General features: G+C 54.3%; 1 protein-coding gene across 1 annotated transcript; it reads left to right on the top strand.

The window, feature by feature from the left end:
- Positions 1 to 3,166: 3,166 nt before the first annotated feature.
- On the top strand, positions 3,167 to 19,882 carry LOC142433107 (uncharacterized). Its single transcript, XM_075538239.1, has 5 exons — positions 3,167 to 3,235; positions 5,322 to 5,544; positions 8,001 to 8,127; positions 11,486 to 11,612; positions 14,164 to 19,882. The coding sequence occupies exons 2-5, from the start codon at positions 5,542 to 5,544 to the stop codon at positions 15,794 to 15,796; spliced, it is 1,890 nt and encodes a 629-aa protein (XP_075394354.1). The 5' UTR covers positions 3,167 to 3,235; positions 5,322 to 5,541; the 3' UTR covers positions 15,797 to 19,882.
- Positions 19,883 to 23,608: the final 3,726 nt, after the last annotated feature.

The following is a 23,608-nucleotide window of genomic DNA, read 5'->3' on the forward strand; positions in this document are numbered from 1 at the left end:
GGGGGTCGCGACCCCCCCCGGGGGCGTCAAAGGACCCTCTCACAGGGGTCACCTCAGAGCATCGCAAACACATCTTCCCGATGGTCTTAGGCGCCGAGACCCCGCTCCTCTGTCTCCAGGGGGGTCCGTCCACCTGCAGATGGACGTGGCTCCAACCTGGCGTGAGCACTGACCAGGCTCCTCCACGCTGCAAGACACCCGTCACGGGAAACACACGTTTCCCCGTGATCTGTCACGGCCTGCGCTGCGGTGATGAATCACGATGCTCCACCTGCAAACACGAAACCCCATCCTGCCCACCAGCCGTTCCCAGGACCCTGCATCGCGCCCACGAGAATAGTGTGACTTTGGGGGGCCGGTCAGCACCCCATGAGGCTCGGTATGAAAGGGCCACCACACGCTGGCCTCGAGGGTCAAATCATGCATCGCCTTCGCCGCCGAAAAGCATGGGAGGAAACACATCAGACCTTTTGCTAAATTGCTCATCCGCCACAGAAAGAGCATGTTTATGTTGCAAGGAAGTGGGGTGACCTCCGTGCCTGGCGGGAGCCACCCAGGTATTGAGAGATGCAAAGCCAGGTCTGTCCGGGGCTGGTTCCTGCAGCCTCATCTCTCAGTGCAAGCAGAATGTTTCCTTCTTTGCCATATAGGGGAGAAAAATCTAGCCCTCCCTCCCGCTGTCAGGTGCAGTCTTGTGATTTCAAAAAATCATAGCCACGAGGGCGGATAAAACCCATTCTGGACGCACAGCCGTGTCCCCGTTGCGAGTTCAAATAGGTGGGATGAGATGGGACGAATGAGGACGGGCCTGTCCACGCTCCTGGCAGCCGCTTCCGGCTGCTCCTCCAGGTGTCGGGGTTCCACGTGCAGCCCCCCCATCCCGAAGGCAGCGCTCCCCGGGGAGCTCTCCTGTGTCTCTCGGGATTGGAGGAATTCATCGTAAAGGCTCAGCCCCACGCCTCTCAGTCCTAAGTCTAGGAAGGTGAGGGCAAGACTCGTCCAGGGATCAGAGACCCAGAACTAAACATCATGTCGATGTGAATGAGGGGGAGGGCGGAGTGGACACTCCAAGCCCATCTGTAGTCACTGGACAGCCCCTCACAGAAGGGTCACGAGGAAGAGACGAGCCAGGCAGGGTGCAGCGTAGCAACGATGAAGCACACACCTTTCCTCTGGTTCTTTAATGCTTCCTCCCCTCCACCATCATGACCCTGATTCTACCTTACAAATCTGGCTGGACCAGAGCATGGACACGGGTGCAGATAGAACTGGAAACAGGGAGTCCAGGACAGATAGACACCCCAGGACCAATCATGAGAGTAGCGATGCCAGAAGGGGAAGGTGGGGGAACCGATCACAATGATTTACATACATCCACCTCCCAGGCGGGACAGACAACAGAAATGTGTATGAAGGGAGAAAGGGGTCATGGAAAAATAATTTATAAATTGCTAAGGGTTCACGGGGAAGGAGGGAAATGAGCTGATAGCAAGGGCTGAAGGAGCTAGCAAGTGTTTTGAAACAGGATGAGGACATATGCAAATGTGCTTGACGATGGATGGATGTGTGGATTGTGATAAGAGTTATATGAGCCCCTAATAAAATGATTTATGGAAAAAATGAGGGGAAAAAGGTGGTTTATTGGGGGCTCATACAACTCTTATCACAATACATTCATCCATCATCCATCATCCATCCATCATCCATCATCCATCCATCATTCATCATCCATCATCCATCATCCATCATCCATCCATCATCCATCCATCATCCATCATCCATCATCCATCATCCATCATCCATCCATCATCCATCCATCCATCATCCATCCATCATCCATCATCCATCATCCATCCATCATCCATCATCCATCATCCATCATTCATCCATTATCCATCCATCATCCATCATCCATCCATCATCCATCATCCATCCATCATCCATCCATCATCCATCATCCATCATCCATCCACCATCATCCATCATCCATCATCCATCATCCATCCATCATCCATCCATCATCCATCCATCCATCATCCATCATCCATCCATCATCCATCCATCATCCATCATCCATCCATCATCCATCCATCATCCATCATCCATCCATCATCCATCATCCATCATCCATCCATCATCCATCCATCATCCATCCATCATCCATCCATCATCCATCATCCATCCACCATCATCCATCATCCATCATCCATCATCCATCCATCATCCATCATCCACCCATCCATCCATCCATCCATCATCCATCCACCATCCATCCATCCGTCTATCAATCCATCCATTGTGTAAAGCACATCTGTACATTTTCCCCCTCATCATTCTCAAAACGTTTGCTCTCCACCTAAGCCCTTGGCATCCGGTCCTCATTCCCCCCTCCCTCTCCTCTCCCGCACGAACCCTTGGTATATATATTTTTACAAATGTTTTGTCCATTTAGTCATTCATTTAGCCAACACATGTATTTGCATGATTTGTTAGCTGCTGTGTTGGGCACCAGACAAAGATGAATTAAACGTAGTCTATGCTCTTTAGAAAACAGGGTACATGTCCAGTCAACAACACAAACAAAAACCATACAAAAAAACAACAAAAACACAACACCCAAACTGATGGTCACATCCTGGTCGCTCTAACAAGATTAAGGACACCATTCTTTTTACAGCATCCAAGGGAACAAGATTGAGCATTGAAGGATAGTCCAAACTAATTGCGTCCTGAATCTGGGGGCGCGGGAGTGCCATGTGCAATTAACCACCAGCAGAGACTTTCCCAAAAGGGGAGGGAGAAGGGGCAGGTCGCCCAGCAGGCAACTTTCCGAGAAGGGAGGGCGGAAAGCAGGTGACAAAAATGGTGTTTCTTTTGCTAGCTTGTGTGGCCCCAACTTTCCAAAGAGCCAGTCCCGGCCTCCCTTGTCGAACTCAAGTTCTTTTTCTCAAAAAGCTCACTTTCAGTCCAAAAACGCTTTAAGGAAAACCTAGACTTATCTTCCCCCAAACCCAAATTAGCTGGGGAACCAAGAGCCGCGCGGCCCTCAGTTACACTCGCCGGTGTTTCCCGACGGACGCGATAACGCGAGGCACCCGAAGGCACAGAAACCGGAGGCGGATGTGGCTTTTCCCGACGGATGCGTTAACGTGACGCACCCGAAGCCCCAGAAACCGGAAGCGGATGTGTCTTCCGCCGTCGGCCGCGCCGCCGTGCGTGTCCGGCTCCCGCTCGGGTGAGTGCGGCTTCCGGGCGTCCGCCGTGGGCCGGGTGGCCTGTCCCGCGCCCGGGGGCCCCCGTCCCGGGATGGGACCCCCCGACTCGGCGCGCTCGTGGCGCCATCGCGCCCGGGCCCCCCGCGACCCGGTCCCGGCCTCACGGCCGCCGCGCCGCCCGGACGCCGAGGACCCGGACGGTCTCCGGTCAGCGTCCTCGCCGGGGGGCGGCCTCCCGTTTAGCGTCCTCGCCAGGCGTGTCCTGGGGGCGGCCTCCCGGTCAGCGTCCTCGTCAGACGGGTCCTGGGGGCGGCCTCCCGGTCAGCGTCCTCGCCGGGGGAGGGTGCCCTGGGGGCGGCCCCTCGGTTAGCGTCCTCGCCGGGGGTGGGGGGAGGGGGAGGCGTGCCCTGGGGACGGCTCCCGGTTAGCGTCCTCGCCAGACGGGTCCTGGGGGCGGCCTCCCGCTTAGCGTCCTCGCCGGGGGGGGGAGGGGGACCCTGGGGACCGCTCCGAGTCAGCGTCCTCACCGGGGGGCGGGGAACGTGGGACGGCCTCCCGCTTAGCGTCCTCGCCGGGGGAGGGTGCCCTGGGGACGGCTCCCGGTTAGCGTCCTCGCCAGGAGGGGCCTTAGGGGCGGCCCCTCGGTTAGCGTCCTCGCGGGGGGGGGGGTGGGAGGAGGCGTGCCCTGGGGACGGCCTCCCGGTTAGCGTCCTCGCCTGGGGAGGGTGCCCTGGGGACGGCTCCTGGTTAGCGTCCTCGCCAGGAGGGGCCTTGGGGGCGGCCCCTCGGTTAGCGTCCTCGCCGGGGGGCGGGGAACGTGGGACGGCCTCCCGGTTAGCGTCCTCGCCGGGGAAGCCGGGGGTGGGCAGCCCGCACGCGCAGAGTCGGGGCTCCGGGGCTGGGGGGGGGCAGGCGGGGCGCGTTGGTTTCCTCCGAGGCCTTTTGCAAAGGTCGGGGAGCTGCCGGGGGACCGGGCCTCGCGGGGTCGGTGGAGACAGACAGCTTGGAGGGGACATCGGGGTCGCGATGTTCAGAGCTTGCTTGGCTGGACGATGGGCCCGGTCACGTGGCGTGGACGCAGGTGGAGAAGATGCTTCAATTTGGGGGTGATGGGGGGCGAGTCTGCAGCCCGAGGCAGCGGGCGGGGGACGGGTGTGGACGAACCCGGCGTCTTGCGAAAAGTGGATTTAGATTCAGGAGGCCGAGAGGGAGGCTTCGGATGCCCCGCTGTCAACAAGCCCCTGGGGGGGGGGTCCTTTAAGAATCGGGCTGGGATTGGGGAGACACTCGTCCTCCAAGGAATGTGTGGGAACGGGGAGAGCAGGAAAGCGGGCCTGGCGAGTGGGCTTTAGTGGACGTTTAAAAAATAGATTAAATAGCAGCTTCGTTGTTTTTGTCGTGTATTATTTAATATTTTTCATTTGTGGGCGGGTTTTATGAGAGTGAACTGGGGGGGGGGCTGGGCTGGAAGGTGAGGAACCGCTGAGGGGAGGATGGAAGGCAGATGCGGAGAGAAAGGGCCAAGGTGGCAAAGGGAGAGGGACAGAGGGACGGACGTGCGTCCACGGGAGAAGGTGGAGAAAGAGGGAGCAAGGCCCCCGTGTTCATGTTCACGGACGGTGGGGACCGAGTAAAGGATCCTGTCGGAAAGGAGCCCGCACTTCCCTCTGATTGGCTGTGGCACCTGCAGAGAGAGACAGACAGACAGAGACAGAGAGATAGAGAACTCTGAGACCATGCGGGGAAGGCAGGTGTGGGCCGCATGGAAAGAAATGGGAATGTGCAGACGGACGGGCACTTAGAGAAGGTTCCCGGTTTGTGGAACGTGTTTATCCTGATTGCTTAGGGATTCCCACCCAGGTTAACTTAAACCGCTTTCCACACGGCGGGAGGAGCTCCTGGGACAAGCCTGGTGGCCGGGACGTTTCCGGGACAATCACGGTGATAAGGGACCGGAAGGCTCCTGAGGACACCAGGCAGAGGTTTCCTCCTCCAGGGACACGGAGTGAAGGGACGGTGTTCTGCCCGACGGACACGGACACCCTCGGGTGGCAGCTCTGAGCCCGAGACAGAAACCTCTCACACGGCTTTGTTCTCCCTCCTCAGTTTCTCTCCCCAAGTGCCGGGCAGGGACGACGGGTCCGGTTCTCTCCTCCGGAGACCCAGGGCCACCAGCTGCCGCAGGAAGGAGCCCCCCAGCTCTGAGCGGGGCGTGAACCTGGCACACCTGGTCTTGCTGCAACGTGCTCCCGTGCCCCGTGTCCACTCCCACCCCTCGGGCTGAGAGACGACCGTGCCCCCGACGCGCGGGATCTGCAGCGAGGAGATGGTGAGTTTGCAGCGAGCAGGGCTGTGCGCACCTGCATGTGAGTCAGACGGACCTGCTCTGTGTGGGAACAGCCGGGCACCTGGATGCTCCGTGAAGGGGGAGCCCAGCAGGGTGCCCAGTCCCGGGAGGGGCCCTGAGCTCCGTGTCACTGGACTGACCCCTCTGTGTACAGATGAGGCTTCGTGGTCTGGGCGCCTGGGTTCACCTGTCTTAGGTGAGGCCAGCCTGGCCCCGTGGGCCACGGTTCTCTGCCCGCTGCTGCTCTCTGGTGAGACACAGCCTCCAGAGACCCCCTGTCCTGTCTCCGCGGTTTCCCGTGTGCCTCCAGGCACCGGAACAGTTGCTGTGAAATTGGAAAGTTGCACTTCCTGCTGTCCTGCTATCCTGGGTCCCCCTGGCCGATGATGGCCCTTGGAGGGGTGTCCCCTGGTGTCAGCAAGGGCAGGAACTAGGGACACTCGGTGCAGCTGGGATTGTGTGTGAGACTCCAGGCCAGTGTGATTTTTCCTGCTGTGACTGCTTTCCCTGAAGGCTTCCGGGCGTTTGGAAACCGTGCATCTCAGGGAGGCCCCTTGTCCTGCGACTTACGCCGCGGGCTTGTGTGTCCATGCGCCCTTGTACAATTCACGCACACTTCCGAATGTCTCTTTTTGGTAGAAAAGTTCAATATGAGGTGTGTGTGCGTGTTTAAATTCTTGGGTTTACACTTGCTTTGGGAAGAAAATTGGTAAATCATTGAGAAGTTTACTCCCGAGGATTTTAACGTGACGGAAATGCATTTCTCAAACGCAGAGGGTGCCTGTGTTTCTTACCCCTCAGGGTTTTGAGAAGATTCTTAAAGGTTCCTGTTACTCTGCCCACGTCGCGGCAGGACCCCTATGCCTGATTCCGCAGCGGTTTTGAAATGTTGTCTGGCTGTCCTGGAGCCAGTGTCCGTCGGTGTTTGGCTTCAGAAACGTCGTTAAAATCTGTACTTTTGCGCTTTGTGCGAGTGGACTGTTCAATAACAGTCGTCGGTGACGGTGCTTCATGGTTTTATCGTTAAAGTGAGTTTTAGCAGGTACATTTACTCCTGAATATCAGACGTTTACATCCCGATAGAATGACAGTGCGGTTTTACGACAACTGCTTTCTCGGAAGACATGTTTTCACTTTTCCTGAACATGTCACGGGGGCTCGCACAGCTCTTACCACAAGCCCTCCGTCCACCGTCATCCTTCTCAGAACACGTTCTCCTTGAGCCCCTGGCGTCAGCTCGTTTCCCGCCCTCCCGCACCCTTGCAATTCTCACGCAGCTGAAGAAGTTGTGAACATGCGCAATGTCTGCGTGTTTGTAAAACCATCCGTCCGCTTGCAGATCTGGAGCTGAGAGCTCCGTGCTTTCCTGCGCCGTCTAAACCTCACGGGGTAATGATCCTCAAATCGACTGTTTTACTTCCTCTGCGAGCTCGGGAAGCGTCCGTCCTCCGCGTCCCCTGCTGCTTATTTCCTCCGCACGTGGAGCGAATGGGCCCTTGGCCCCATGAAGGGTCATCAGAAAACACGCGTGGGCGAATTCCCCTTTCACTGCCGCCCTCGCTCAAAACACGGTGGGGTTCCTGGGCGGGAGATGCTTGTTTCCCGTCGCTGGATCTGCACAGACCCGAGACGTGTCCTCTCGTGTGTCCGTGACCCAGAACCACGTCAACTCAGCCTGTGACGCCGCAGTTAGGAGTCTGAGGGGTTGTGTCTTCGAAGCGGAGAAGCGGTTCTGTTCCGGATTCCTTGCCTGGGGCCCTTGCTTCGTCTCCAGTTCCCAGCTGAGCTGTAGGACCGGCCCTGTAACCGGAGAATTACACAGACCTGGGCGCCCAGGAAAAGAAAGGGTGGAAGGAAGTCGAGCTTCCATCCCGTCGCCCCTCCTTCCGCCTCGGGCTCAGCAGCAAAGAGCAGTTGGCTGGTTTATTTACAGAAATCTGCTTGATGAAGCCGCCTCCTTTACCGGAGGAGCTGCCTGGGATTTCTCCTGGTTTCCGAGAACGTGGTGTTGAACTGATGTGCTCCTCAGAAAGGGATGCTCCTCCCGGGGAGCCTTTCCCTCGTCCTCTCTCAGACGGGAATGCGGGGAGAGAGGCCAGGCCACCATCGCGTGATCACTTGACCTCGGACGGTTGAGGGCTCATTTCACCATGTTGCTTTTTTTTAAGTTAATTTCTGTGTGTGTGTGTGTGTGTGTGTGTGTGTGTTCATTCCAGTGTGTGTGTAAGGCTTCCGGGGAACTGCAGTCTGTGAGTCTGTTAAGAACGGGGGCTTGTTTTGTAAGACGAAGAGGCTGAGTCACTCCCTGGGGCAGAACATGAAACCCTGTCACGTCCCTGTCACGTCGCAGTCCTGTGGGTGCCCGCTTCACCCCCAGCCCTGGGCACACGGGGGACGTGCGTGGGGCCTTCCTGAATCCGCACGTGGGGCTGTTTCAGGGCTCCGTGGTCATTGAGGACGTGGCCATCACCTTCACCCAGGAGGAGTGGGCTCTGCTGGACGTTGCTCAGAGGAGGCTCTACAGGGACGTGATGATGGAGACGCTGAAAAACCTGGTCTCAATAGGTACGAACAGCGTTGACATTGATGCATATCTGTGTGGGCGCGCGGCTGGATTCCTTTGCTGAATAAAGGCATTTTTGTCGCCTGTTCGTGGGTGTGTGCTGTGCCTTGTGTAGGAAAGCAGGCCTGGCCCCTCCGCTTGAGGCGCCCCAAAGTCCCCGGTGTCCCCATGAGCCTGAAACTGAACTGTGGGTCACGGGAGCAGGGAGAGGTGGCAGGAAACAGACAGACAGACATGTGTGGAGGGCTGACTAGGATGTTGTGGATCTCATTTCTCAAAATGGGCCGTTTAAATACACACAGTAGGTTTCTTCAAACGAACACACACCGAAAAATTTCCCTTCAGGATTTTTTTTTTCCCTCCTTCAAACCTAAAAAGGGTTTGATTGGCTTTTAGAAAGAGCTGAGGAGGTGAGATGGACTTGCAGTTTTCAGTTCATCTCAAGAAACGTAAAAGCCGTCAGTGACAGGGAGCTCTCCGACGCCTTGTCTGTGTACCTGAGGCTCTGTCGCTGCTTGACGGGCAAGCAGGGCTCAGGGTGCCGAGGCTCCGTGCTTTCTGCACCTGTGTAGGTTGTTGCTGCTGACAGTTTCATTGTGCTGCAAGCAAGTGTACCCCCCAGCACGGTCAGAGGCCCTGAAGGCCATCCATCCTTCCCTCCCCGCTGTCCCCCCTCCATGAGCACCCACCTGCCCTTTTTCCTTTCCCCCCAATCACATTTCATGTTTTCAAGGACCGGGAGCAACTATCTTCCCGGGACAACATCGTTTTGTTTGTTTGTCTGGAGCAGACACTGTGACCGGGCACAAACAGCCCCTGATGAAAACATGTGGTCCCAAGACCTCCATTTGGAACACGGAGTTTAAACAGGACACGGCACTGGCTCTCAGCACAGAAACAATCACAGCTCCTACTTGTCAATTCCGCTTCAGGCGCATGCGCTGTGCGGCGTGTTCCTGCCCCCAGCAAGCGAGCAGGGACCTTTGGAGGGTGACCATGGATGCACTTGGCCCCTGTACTGGGAAACACCTTCTTTTTACATTTTATTAGGGACTCAAACAACTCTTACCACAATCCATACATATACATACATCAATTGTATAAAGCACATCCGCACATTTCCTGCCCCAATCATTCTCAAGGCATTTGCTCTCCACCTAAGCCCCTTGCATCAGGTCCTCTTTTTTTTCCCCCTCCTCCCTCCCCCTTCCCCCCTCCCTCATGTGCCCTTGGTAATTTATACATCGTTATTTTGTCAAATCTTGCCCTATCCGGAGTCTCCCTTCCCCCCTTCTCTGCCGTCCGTCTCCCAGGGAAGAGGTCACATGTGGATCCTTGTAATCAGTTCCCCTTTCCAACCCACTCACCCTCCACTCTCCCAGCATTGCCCCTCACACCCTTGGTCCTGAAGGTATTATCCACCCTGGATTCCCTGTGCCTCCAACCCTCATATGTAGCAGTGTACAGCCTCTGCCCTATCCAGCCCTGCAAGGTAGAATTCGGATCATGGTAGTTGGGGGGAGGAAGCACCCAGGATCTGGGGGAAAGCTGTGTTCTTCATCGATACTACCTCACACCCTAATTAACCCATCTCCTCTCCTAAGCCCCTCTATGAGGGGATCTCCATTGGCCGACACTTGGGCCTTGGGTCTCCACTCTGCACTTCCCCCTTCATTTAATATGGTATATATATACACATACATATACACACACACATATATACATATATCTATTTTATTGTGTTTTTGTTGTTGCTTGATGCCTGATACCTGGTCCCTTTGGGACCACTCGCTCACTCAGGCTGGTGTGTTCTTCCATGTGGACTTTGTTGCTTCTGAGCTAGATGGCCGCTTGTTTATCTTCAAGCCTTTAAGACCCCAGTCACTATCTCTTTTGATAGCCGGGCACCATCAGCTTTCTTCACCACATTTACTTGTTCACACACTTTGGCTCCAGCCGTTGTGTCGGGAGAGTGAGCATCATAGAGTTCCAATTTAATAAAAGAAGGTATTCATGCATTGAGGGAGTGTTTGAGTAGAGGCCCAAGGTCCTTCCGCCACCTTAATACTTGACCTATAAATATAGACACATAGATCTTTTTCCCCATCCTCATATGTATATTTGCATGTACATGTCTTTGTCTAGACCTCCATGAATGCCCTTTGACTCCTAGCTCTTTCCTCCATCTCCCTTGACTTTCCTCCTGCCCTACTACCATGCTTCATCGCCACCTGGGCTAGAGTATACCTCTTCTCTAAGCAACCTTACCCTTGATCCTTCCCCACCAGGCCTGCCACTCCCCCTTCTCTACCATTTTGGGTCCCATGTTGTTCCCTTGTCCCTGGGTTTGTTAACACCACTTCCTTACCCCCCCTACCCCCCCACCCCAAGTCCCCCCGGAACTGTCGGTCCCGTTGTTTTTCCTCCAGATAGTTCATCCAGCCTGTCCTATTCAGACAGACCTGTGGAGTCACTAACATGCACGAAAACAAGACAGAGGAAAACAAAGCAACAGTATACAACCAGACAACAAAACAACAAAAACAAACCACTGACAAAGAACAGAACAAAACAGTTCACAAGAGAAAAGCTTGTAGTTAGTTCAGGGATCGTTTGCTGGCCCTTAGGAGCGTTTTCCAGTCCAGTCTGTTGGGGCACCACGCCCTGGCCCCAAAGTCCACTTTCAGCATTCCCTGGGGACCTTGCCACTCCATTCCCTTGCTGTTCCGCTGCACTCCCCCAGTGCATTGCCTTGGTGTGGTGGGATCAGGTCAGGTGCAAGGAAACACCTTCTTTAAGAAACAAAACAAAACTTGCCTTATTTTTTAAAATTCATTTTATTGGGGGGCTCATACAACTCTTATCACCATCCATCCATCCACTGTGTCAAGCACATTTGCACATTTGTTGCCATCATCATTCTCAAACATTTGCTCTCCACTTGAGCCCTTGGTATCAGCTCCTCATTTCCCCTCCCTCTCTGCTCCCTCCACCCTCATGAGCCCTTGATAATTTATAAACTATTATTATTTTGTCACAAACGTGCCTTCTATGGACGGGATTGCATTTAAATCAGGCCGCTGGAAAGTGACTGGCCTGAGGGCACAGCTTCAGACACCTGAGTGCTGGGTGACGTCCCTTTTCCTCCTCGAAAGAGACCTGTCTCTGGTCCTGGGGTCTGATTTGACCTCTCCTGGGGCTCCGTGGCTAAAACCCTGGGGCAGGGACGTGTGGCCAGGTCTCTTTGTTCCAGCCTGTACCCCCCGCTCCCCCCCCCCACCTCATGTCATTCTTGCCTTTTGCTTCCCATCATGAACGGACGTCAACTTGCGTCCCTGTCTCCAAACTCGGACCGTGAAGAAGAGACGTGCGACGAGCCGGTAGGGCTGCTGCTCACGAAGAAGGGCCCCCGCGCCCCCGTGCCAGCACAAGCCTCGGAGTGGCGCGCCCGGGAGGAGCAGCACTGGCGCCAGAAGAGGCTCCTCAGGTGAGTGTTCTTGAGGGAGGCACCCGGGCGCCTCACGGCATCAGAACACCGGGCAGGTCCACGAACGGGTTCCCTGACCTTTGTGAGCCTCCTGGAAACCGCACGGGGGCTCTTGGTCTGAAAGAAGGGCTGCCCTCACACGACAGGCAAACCGAGTCTTTAACCACCAGATTCTGAGCCCAGCACACACGGCCCCCTCCTCAAGATTGTGCGATGCCCAGACCGCTTTTGTAACTGGTGGTTGCGACCTAAACACCAAGCCCCCAGACAGACAAAGACGACGCCGTGTGCACACAGACAGACGCGTGTGTGTCTAGAACATCGACACGCGTGCATAACTGTCTTTAGTTCTCATCTACCTGATAAGACGGGTCGAATTTCCCCCAGGGCTCCCCAGACTTTGGATCTTGGTGCGAGGAAGCAAGCGGATCGTTCTCCCGCGGAGCTGCCATGGGTGCAGACTGTCTTCTCGTGGAGAGCTGGGTCACGACCAGAATCCTGCGTGTGTTTGTTTTTTCTTTAAATCATTTTATTAGGGCCTAATGCAACTCTTACCACAATCTATACATATACATACATCAATTGGGTAAAGCACGTCTGTACATTCATTGCCCTCATCATTCTCAAAACATTTGCTCTCCACCTAAGGCCCTGGTATCAGCTCCTCATTTTCCCCCTCCCTCCCTGTTCCCCCCTCCCTCGTGAACCCTTGATAATTTATAAATTATTATTTTGTCCTATCTTGTTCTGATGTCTCCCTTCACCCACTTCTCTGTTGTCCGTCCCCCAGGGAGGAGGTCACATGCAGATCCTTGTAATCAGTTCCCCTTTCTACCCACTCTCCCTATGTCCTCCGAGTCTCACAACTCTCACCACTGGTCCTGGAGGGATCATCCACCCTGGCTTCCCTGTGTTTCCAGTTCCTGTCTGTACCAGTGCGCATCCTCTGGTCTGACCGGATTTATAAGGAAGAATTGGGATCATGATAGTGGGGGAGGAAGCATTTAAGAACTAGAGGAAAGTTGTACGTTTTTTTCATTGCTACACTGCACCCTGACTGGATCGTCTCCCTGTGACCCTTCTGTTAAGGGGATGTCCAGTTGCCTACAGATGGCCTCTGGGTCTCCACTCCACACCCTCCTCATTCACACTAATGTGAGTTTTTGTTCTGATGATGCCTGATCCCTTTGACACCTCGAGGTCACACAGGCTGGTGTGCTTCTTCCATGTGGGCTTTGTTGCTTCTGAGCTAGATGGCCACTTGTTCACCTTCAAGCCTTTAAGACCCCAGACGAGACATCTTTTTGATAGCCGGGCATCATCAGCTTTCTTCACCACATTTGCTTATGCACCTGCTTTGTCCTCAGCAGTGGTGTCGGGAAGGTGAGCATCATGGAATGCCAGTTTAATAGAAGAAAATATTCTTGCTTTGAGGGAGTGCTTGAGTAGAGACCCAATGCCCTTCTGCTACCTTCATACTAAACCTATAAATAAATGCACATAGATCTATTTCCACATCCTCAAATATAAATATATTTGCATATGCACATGCCTTTATTTAGACCTCTGTAAATGCCCTTTGCCTCCCAGCTCTTTCCTCTATTTCCTTTGACTTTCCTCCTGTCCCACGATCATGCTCAGCCTTCATTTGGGTTTCAGTAATTCCTCTTGTTAACCTTGCCCTTGATCACAACCTGCCAGGGCTCACACCCTCTTCACGATTTGGATCACCTGTTGCTCCCTTGTCCCTGGGTTTGTTAACACCACTCCCTTTCCCCCTAACTGTCCCTCTTCCATGTCCCCCTGGAACTGTCTGTCCTGTTTTCTCCTCCAGATGGTTCATCCAGCCGGTCTTATTTAGACAGAGCTGCGGAGATAATAACATGCACAAAATCAAGACAGAACAAAACCAAGCCACAAAAGGAAACAAAACAACAGCAACAAACCAATGACAAAAAAACAAAACACAAGAAGAGAGAAAAGCCTGTAGTTAGTTCAAGGGCTGTTTGTTGGCCTTTAGGAGTGTTTTCCGGTTGAGTGTGACGGGGCGCCACGCCCTGGCCCCAGAGCCCATTTTTGCCGCTTGCTGTTCTGTTTCTGCCTCCATGAGGTGGGATCAGATGGGGCGCAATTCCCACGCTGTGTGTCCAGTGTTGTCCCCTGTGGGCTGTGGGTCAGTGAGGGACGTTGTGTCTCTTAGTGGGACGGCCATGTGGTCCTGTTTGTGCATTGACTGCTCTGAGCAGGAACATCATCCTCAGGGCCTGGTGGGGCCAGGACGTGCTCCACTCTCTCTCCCTCCCCGTTCACCTGCTCCCGTGTGCTCTGATCAGACGCGTCCCCTCCCTGAGCTGCAGCCTCAGTGCCGTCTCTGAAGGGAATTCTTCTGGGGGGAGGGGCAGGTGTCCACGTAGCGGGGCTTGGGGCGCCCCTCGGTCGTGCGTGTTCCTCGGTGCTCACAGGACCTGGGCAGGACGGCACCTGGGGAACGCGTGCGCAGTCGAAGTAGGGACAAACTGACAGGCGGTTGTTTGTTTCTAACCCGTCTCAGGGGCAGTTCGTGTCCAGGAATCTTCAACCAGGTTTTCAGCCTGACGCTGGCGCAGAGCCGGCCTCCGCAAGGACAGCTTCCCTGGCAGTGCTGCGAACGTGGACAGGCCTCTGCGGATCACGGCTCCCTCTCTGGACACAGCACCAGCGAGGGGGAGACGCGGGGAGACGCCGCTCCTCGCGCGGGTCTTACCGGGAAGAGAGCTCGTGCAGACGCAGCCCGGGCTCTGCCCACCAGGACCGGCGCGGGAGCCTCTGCTCCGGCGGCCGTCGCCCGTCCCGCAGAGAAGGCGCACGCGAGTCCCAAGTGCGGGGCGGCGTCCCCTTCCCCCGCGCGGCTGGCGCGGCACCGGCGGACGCACCCGAGGCAGAGGCCGCACCAGTGTGCGGACTGCGGCCGAGCCTTCACGCGGCCCTCCAGCCTGGCCGCGCACAGCAGAGTCCACCGTGGGGAGAGGCCCTTCCAGTGTGCCGACTGCCTGGGCGCCTTCCGGTGCCCGTCCCACCTGCGGAGTCACCGGGCGGGCAGGCCGCACGCGTGCGCCGCTTGCGGCAAAGCCTTCGTGTCCCGCTCCTCCCTCGCGCTGCACAGCGCCACGCACACGGGCGAGCGGCCCTACGCGTGCGAGACGTGCGGGAAGGCCTTCACGCAGGCCACCAACCTGGCCATCCACCGGCGCATCCACACCGGGGAGAAGCCCTTCGCGTGCGCCGTGTGCGCGCGGTCCTTCCGCTGCTCCGCGCACCTGGCCGCGCACGCGCCGACGCACAGCGCGCAGAAGCCCTTCGCGTGCGGGGAGTGTGGGAAAGCCTTCAGCCGGGAGGCCTACCTGGCGCTGCACGGGAGGCTGCACAGCGGCGTGCGGCCCTACGCCTGCCTCGAGTGCGGCAAGGCCTTCCCGCGCATGTCGTCCCTGGCGCTGCACAGGAGCGTGCACAGCGCGGCGAAGCCCTACGCCTGCCAGGAGTGCGGCAAGAGCTTCAGCCGCGCGGCCGCGCTCAGCGTCCACAGCAACACGCACCGCCAGGACCGGCCGTTCCAGTGCGGGCAGTGCGGGAAGACCTTCGGCTACTCCTCGTCGCTCGCCACGCACCTGCGCATCCACACCGGGGAGAAGCGCTACGCGTGCGAGCACTGCGGCAAGGCGTTCGCGCAGTCCTCCACCAGGAACAGGCACCGGCGAACGCACACCGGGGAGCGGCCCTACACCTGCAGGGAGTGCGGCAGGGCCTTCCCCTGCTCCTCCTACCTGTCGCGGCACCGCAAGGTGCACAGTGGGCGGAAGCCGTACAGCTGCGAGGAGTGCGGCAAGGCGTTCGGCCAGGTGGGCTCCCTGCAGGAGCACCGCCGCATCCACAGCGGGCTGAGGCCCTGTGTGTGCACGGAGTGTGGGAAAGCCTTCCGGCAGCGCCAGGCCCTCAGGAGGCACAGGAAGATCCACACCGGAGAGAAGCCTTACGCGTGTCCGGAGTGCGGGAAGGCCTTTTACGACTCCACGGCCCTCGGCTTACACAGCACGACGCACAGCGGAGACCGGCCTCACGAGTGTCGGAAATGTGGGAAAGCCTTCAGCCGCTCCGCCAACCTCAGCAGACACTTCAAAACGCACCACGCCGCCTGGGAGCGGCTTTAGACCTCCGTCCCTACTCGGCTCCTTACACCTGTGCGGACGCTGAGCTCCCGTAAAGCCTTCGGGAAGTGTGCAGACTTCCACCATCTGCCGGAGCGCATCGAAATCCACACCGGAGAACAGGGGCGCGTCTGAAGAATGTAAGGGATGTGGGAGGCTCGTTGTCCTGAGACGGACGTCGCTGGACATTCAGAGACCTCGGACAGAGCCTTTCTGCGCGGCGCCAGGTGGGGAACCCGCCGAGCAGGGCTGGGTTTGATACCGTGTGATGGAGAATGTGGAAACGCCTTTGGTTTTATTCCTCGGCCTCCTGACAATGGACGCAGCCACAGCGGGGATGAGCCACCTGAACAAACACGGGACGGTCTCAGTCTCCAGAGAACCTTGCTACCTACTCAGAGCCTCACTTCAGAGTCGGGCCCTCTGTCATGTAACGAATGTGGCAAGTCCTTCCCTCGTTTATCACTTTCCCATTAATCTGTAGCAGAAGGTAAACCCCACGAAGTGAGTGATGTGGGGAAACTCCAAAGATTCCGCTTACTTGACTGCATGGATGAGGGTTCAGCGTGGAAGGGAGATTTATGAACATAAACGCTGGGGGGAAACCGGTAAGGCTCCGTCCGATACAGCTGGACATGCCTGGGAGAGAATCGGGATGGACAGGACTTGGCGAATTCCAACAAGTCAGGGACTCCTCTAGGCAGCTGGGAATCTGTCACGAAGCACCTGGGAGTCACAGCGTGTAGGGCTCGGAATGTCCCCAGGACTGGAATGCCCCACACGGTTGTTCCATTCCACACGTCTGGTTTCACGGCATGTCGGCTGAGAGTGGCGTGTGTTTTGTTCAAGGCCGCTGCCCTCGCTTCTCCATCCGTGTAAATAAAGAAGATTCGAAGCGTAGGAAGGACCGCTTGTTCACAGGAGCGGCTACAGCTGCTTTGGGTCTTTGGGGAGAACCACTTACTCTCAGGAAGGTGCTGTGTTGCTCAGTGTTTGCTGCTTTCTCGTTCCGAGACGGATCTCACCTTCCTCTGAATCTGTGGCAATTCTAGACGCGGATGCACAACGTAGACTCCCAAATACCCACGTTTCTTAAATGTCTCCAGTGATGGTACTTTTTAGAAATTATATTGATTCCATTTTGGGGTTCTTAATTAAAATATTTAATGACTTAAAAGAGGAATTTAATGTTTATTGAAACAAATTAACGAGTTTTTTAAACTCGGGCCTTGTTAATCGCTCCGGGAAGGTTCAGGTAGGTTCCCAGTGGGCCATCCTGTGCAGTCTCGCAGTGGCTGTGATGAGTCTTCCCAGCACGTGTCTGTCCCTATTTCCATTCTGTCTCCTTCCTTTTCATGCATCTAGTTTCCCTGCCCCCTTACCTTCTCTTTGTTTTCAGCGAATGGATCACCCGTTGATTTCATAGGAAAAAAACAAACAGTGAGAACCGTGAGTCAATTCGTTACTCGGTGAGCAGTTTGCTACTTAGCAATACAGTGCCTTGAGGGCTTCCTTTCAGTGCAAGGGTTTTGTTCTTTGGAGCCGTTTTATCAGGACCCAATGCAGACCTCGTACCCCACACAGTTCCACGGTTCACTCGTATCCAACAGCGCTACACAGCCACTCCCACAACCAGATTCAAAACATGTTCTTCCTCTTGGAAGCTCCTGACCCGCTGCGGCTCCCCCACCCGGAACCCTTGCTCCGTTTGCTGTCGCCAGACTCCTCCACGCCGGACTTCACACACCGAGACACAGAAAAATGCGAAACGGTTGAAAAGACCAGCGGTGAGCAAGCACCACAGAGGTGGTAAATGGTAACCCCGATGTGGAAGCAGAGACAAGTCACAGCAACTGTGAGGAACAGGTTGATGGTTTTGCCCCATGAAACACTGAGCTTTCCTTGTTTATTTTCACATGCATTTCCCCCCATCCTTTCTTGCATTCTTAGTAATTCCTCAGGGCAGTGCCTTTTTAAAAAAAGGTATTGGGGACTCATCCATCTCTTATCACCACCTATCCATCCATTAACCCATCCATCCATCCACTCATCTGTCCATCCATCCACCCATCCATCCATCATCCACCCATCCATCCATCATCCATCCATCATCCATCCATCATCCATCCATCATCCATCCATCCATCAAGTCGAGCACATTTGTACATCGGTTGCCGTCATTCTCAAAACATTTTCTTTCTCCTTGAGCCCTGGGTATCAGCTCCTCATTTTCGACCCTCTCACGAGCCCTTGATAATCTATAAATTGTTGGTATTTTTTCATGTCTTACACTGACCCAGTGTCTCCCTTCACCCACTTTGGTTTGTCCCCCAGGGAGGGGGTGTTATGCAGATCATTGTGATCGGTTCCCGCTGCCCTTCCTGGTATTTTCACTCTCCCCCCGTTTCCTGCTCTTCCCTGTACCCAGTCACATGCTCTGGTCTAGCTGGATTTGTAAGGTAGAATTGGGGTCATGATAGTGCGCGGTGGAGGGGGGGGGGCATTAACCAGAGGATGGGCTTTGGGTCTCCACTCCGCATGCCCTGTCATTCACATGGGTATGATTGTTCTGGGTATGGGTTGTTGATACCATATGTTTATTTTTATTATTTAAGCTTTATGATTGATCTGTTTATCATCTTTCTTTGCCCTGCTTATGTCTCGATCAATACATAATACCTGTCAATACTGTTACTGCAAGGTCTTCCTTTACAGAACAGCGACCGATTGCACCGGCGTCTTCCTGAGCTCTTTGGGGAACATCCTCATGTTTTATTTCACTTGATTGTGGACTCCAGAGGCCCATGTTTGCCCCCCTCCCCCAACATTTTTCATTTAGGAGGCTTTACATGGGTGGGTTTAAAATGCTGGACTGTACGCAGGTCCAACGTTTGCAACACAGGTGCTGCTTTTGAGCTATAAGCAGAATTTTCCAGCACGCTTTATGCCGTTTTTTGTGTGGTAAAATTTGGTGCCTCCGCTGAGGGTTGGCTTATATTCGAGTGTGTATACGGTATATATTCCTTTTGAACAGATGTACTGAGTGAGCTTCTACACTATAATGATACAGAGAATATTTAACAGGTCTTGCTGAACTTAGAACATGATGCTGTGTACTATTTGAACAACCTTAGACACCGCATGGCAGTTTAAAGCACTGCTACACAAAGGTGCTGAATTCGTCATAATTCACACGACTGGGTCATCTTATAGCTGCTACTTGGAATGTTTAATACCGTGTGATGGAGCTTCTGGCCTAAGTAATGAATTTAATTGAGGCATAAACTATTACGGTGGGGGGGGGGGCTTTTTAAGATAAAACGCTCAACATGCTCAATTTCGTCTACTAAAATTTTTCATGTTGCTGCTTATTGATCATGCACCCCCCACCCCTGTGCCGCTTCATATTTAAATTACTCTGAATTTTCCTGTTCTGTACACGGACGTCTTCAGAGATGATAGGGGATCGGGGATCGATGAAAACTGTCACCGTAAAGCCGATGTCGGAAACAGGGATCTCACCTCGCAGCCGTGACCCTTTCCACCATGTCCCCCCAAATAACTGACCACTGCCAAGTGGAGGCCGATTACAGCGACCCTGCACTTATTTCGTGCACCTACCAGATCACTTCTTCCAGGGCCTCGGTCCCCCGTCCCTCCCCTCCACCCCGCTTGCCTCGTGAAACCAAGCCAGTCTCACTGTCATTAAATGGATCTGGACTCAGAAACCCCACTGGACAGTAGACCTGCTGGTTTCTGAGACTGGGGAGTAGATAACCTCATTTTCCTCCCCTGGAACAGAGGTTCTCAACCTTCCTGACCCTGCGACCCTTTCATACCGTTCCTCCTGTGCGGGTGACCCCCCAACCATAAAGTTATTTCCTTGTCGCTTCCTGTCATTGCGCTACTGTTATGAATCGGTCAATCCCTGTGAAAGGGGCATTCGACCCCCACAACCCCCCCAAGGGGCCGCCACCCCCAGGTTGAGAACGGCTGCTTTACACATTCCTGTCGGATCCTCGGTTAAACTTACCGCAGAGTTTATCTTCGGGAGTACATTTTCTGCAACAATAAATGAGATTCCAGAAATGTCCTGGGAGATTTTTCTTTCCCTTATTGCCTCGGCCCATTGGGGCACAGCCTGCTTCCTATATTTCAGAGTATCCCCTCGGTCTGTGGTCCTTACATCATTCGTTAACTGTAGACTTGAGTGAAGGGTGGAATTCAGCCCGTCCATCAGGTCACAGCTTGATGGCCTCATTGGGAGGCACCAAGTTTATAAATAGCTCACTGGAGGCGGGACACACTCACTCCCCGCAACACATTCCTGTTGATGAGACACATGGAGCCACGCTAGAGCCCTGGAGCTGGAGGAGCCACGTGGAGGCCACGCCGGCGCTGAGCTGCTTCCATGGCCACTGGATCCACAAGACTCTACACCCACCGGCCTGTGATCCTCCTGCATCCGGCATCATTGCATGAGCTGCATGAGTCTGAAGAGGAATTTATAGAATAGTATCAGACAGATGGGTTAATATCGGAATTATGGGCTTGATCTGGACTGGGCTGTGCTCTCAAGATTCAATTGCTCTTGTTTACAAAGCTCCTTCGTACACGTGAGCGTCTCCCTGGAGCCCTTTCTCTAACGACTCCCACAGGGTCTTCCATGGCTGTTTTCGGAGGCGCATCACCAGGCCTTAACTTCCACACCACCTCTGTGTGGCCTTGACCTTTTAGACCATTTGATTGCTGCCCATTTCAGGTTTTATCGTTTGCACCTCCAGCTGAATGCAGATGGCAGGTTCCTGTGCTCAGGAGCTGTGGTCGACATTTCCGCCACCTGTCTGTCTGTGGTGGCCTCTCTTGCTGTGTTGCTAGAAGCTGTGGATACCTGCGGGGTTGCCCAAGGCCAGCAGCTCCCAGCAGAGCATCCAGACCGGAAGAGCCGGATCAGAAAGGGACAGTTCTCTTGCGAGCAACTGGGCGTTGAAAACCTTCATCTTTCCAGAACACAGTCAACGACAGAACCTCACGAGTAAAGGAAGTCGTGTCACAGACAGTGATGGAAAATGAGCCCCTCCGGTCAGCAGTTAAAAAGATATGAGAAAGACGGCCGTCTTACAGCAGGTTGTCCATCTGTGTCTAATAAAGAGCTTTCTAGACAAGAGCAATTGTATGTTGAGAAAACAGCCCAGCCCAGATCAAGTCCATAAGTCTGATATTATCTCATATGTTCAGTACCAACCTATAAATTCCTTCAAACTCACGCAGCACATGCAATGACGCTGAATGCAGGAAGATCACGGGTCACTGGGTGGGAAGTCTGTGGATCCAGTGGCGGTGGAAGCATCTCAGCGCTGGCGTGGATCTCCACGTGGCTCCTCCAGCTCCACGTGGCTTGTCAGCAGCCATGTGCAGCACCAAGTGTGTATCTGGCCTCCAGTGAGCTGTTTATCTTAGTGCTGACTCAGCGCCTCTCCCCTCAGATACCGCCTCACCTCTAGAATTACATCTCTAGTTTGTCTTCCGTCCTCCGGCTTGTGAGCTCCTGCATCCCAGGTCCTTAGGAACGATCACTTGGTAGTTCTGGGAATTAACCCCCTTTCTTAGCTGAGCACAAGACCAGGGAAATTACAAAATCATGACTAACAGGACGGGAAGCAAGTGAAGACACCAAATGTGTAGCTAATCGCTAAGCACTCTGAAGAAGGTAAGTCTGGCAGGTTTCATCCACCAGGAAGCTGAGGGGGAGAAGTCGCACTAAAACCTGTCTGTGGGAACGTGAGAGAAATGGCAGGCAGTGCGATTTGGACCTGCGGGCATGGGGCTGTCCGCCTTCTGGACGCTCGTGAAGGTGGGTCCTGGTGCATCTTGGCGGTAGCTTTCTGGGATGGTTTTTCTCAGGAGCTAGCTTCTCAGCGCTGAAAGGATTCACGAGGCAGAAGCACCGTGGTAAATCCAGGTAACTTCTGTGGAGGAAAGGGAAGATTCAGGGAGTCGTCTCAGCATGCAAGGCCGGATGGTGGGGGGCTATGGAATAGTTCTCGCGTGGGAACTGGCTGTAAAAGGAGTCCCAGAAGCAAGTGGCGGGGGCTTGGCAGGGCAAGGTGGCCCTAAGAGGTCGTGCACGTGAGCACTGAGCTTGGGGAGAGGCCCGACTCACCCCCAATCTCCAAGAGAGGGGCCTGAGGTCAGTGTCTTGTATTCATCTTTCCAAACTTGAGGGGGCATGGTTGAGGTTTGGGCCATTCTCAGTGGCTGAATTCAGAGGTGCCATTATGACATTAGATCGCTGGTGCCTCGTGTGTGCCTAGACTACGTTCACCTGTGTCCAGGTGATCTGGGTGTGTGCGTGCTCAGCATTGGATGGTCCCCGTAGGAGTCTAATGCATGCTAACTTCTTCTCAACGCCTTTACTGGGGCCTGGACAGCCCATTTCTGTTTGCTGTGGGCATGGGGTGGCCCCCTTCGTCCCTCACCGTCCTGGGTTTCCATGGTCTCTGAGCCCTCCTCTTGGGCAAATTATGCCCTTCATCACAAGAAAATTAGGTGTAATTCTTCATCGTGGAACACTGGCCGTTCATAACGAACTGGCTGGATTTGGCTTCTGTCATTTTCGCTGATGCTTGACGAAGTCAGACCTGCCAGGTCGCAGCGAACAGTTTTGAAATTGTGGCTAGGAACCCCTCACCCCAGGACTGAACACGTCGGAAGTTCACCCAGAACCTTCCCACCTGGAGCCCGCACCCCCAGTTGTGTTTCATGCTTTATAACCCACGTGTCATGCTGCGCACAGATGGAGAGGATGGAGCGACAGCTGATTCCCAGTCGCCGGCATTCAATCAAAGCTTCTCATTTGGTTGATTCCGTGTGGCTCTGACCGGCTCGGAAACTGCCTTGAACAAGAGGACTGTAACCGGGATGAGGCTCAGAGTTACAAGCGTCTCCACTCTTCCATTCTTGTCCAGCTCATGAGAAACATATCAGGTGAGGGGTGAAATTCAGACAAGAGTTGTTGTAAGCAGGTTGTTGAATAAGCAGAATGAGCAGAGACCGGGGGCAGTTCAAGGTTTATTGCGTTTAATCCGGGACTCAGCGCTGAGCGACCACACCAGACTGTGAAGTACAGAGTGTGGATCCCAAGCTTCGACCTGAGAGAAGCTTATAGGCATAACATGCCCAGGTGTCTATATATATGTATAACATAATATATTATGTATAATATAATATATTGTATATATTAATATAATATATCAATATATAATAATATATAATATAATCTATATATATAATCTTTAGCTTGCAGTTTTCCTCCAAACGCTGCTTGTAACAGTATGTGGTTTTTCTAAAAGCTACAGTGTACAAAGGTGGAATATTTTTGTAATTAGGCTGACATTTGCACATGCTTGGACAAACACCCCGTCGTCTACTATTCTTATCTCAGTCCTGGACTCAATTTAAACATCCTTATCACAGAGTCAGAGAACTTTTGAACAGAAAGAGTCAGTATTGAAGGGGATACTTTCGAAATGACGTCCAAAGGGCCCTTAAAGAGAAAAACCTCACTGTCATGGAGTCAATTCTGACCCAGGGCAACCCCATGGGGCACCTGCCCTGTTTCCCCACAGCCTGAACCTCTTTAGAAAGCCCTGTCTCCTGAGGAGCGTCTGGAGCGCACCTTACAGGTCGCAGCCCAACGCATAACCACTGACAGACCTGGTCAGCCGTGAAGCTGGACCCTAAAAGCATGACCAACAGGTGGGGGGGGGGTGCATAGAAGACACCGAAAAGTGGAGATCGAGTCTCAAGCACCAT

The sequence above is a fragment of the Tenrec ecaudatus genome, chromosome X, assembly GCF_050624435.1.
Source record: "Tenrec ecaudatus isolate mTenEca1 chromosome X, mTenEca1.hap1, whole genome shotgun sequence".
NCBI lineage: Eukaryota > Metazoa > Chordata > Mammalia > Afrosoricida > Tenrecidae > Tenrec > Tenrec ecaudatus.

Excerpts from the sequence above, each read along its gene's own strand:
- LOC142433107 (XM_075538239.1), top strand. Across the intron at positions 8,128-11,485 it reads GAAAAACCTGGTCTCAATAG|AAGAGACGTGCGACGAGCCG; the intron begins GTACGAACAGCG and ends CGGACCGTGAAG. Across the intron at positions 11,613-14,163 it reads CGCCAGAAGAGGCTCCTCAG|GGGCAGTTCGTGTCCAGGAA; the intron begins GTGAGTGTTCTT and ends AACCCGTCTCAG.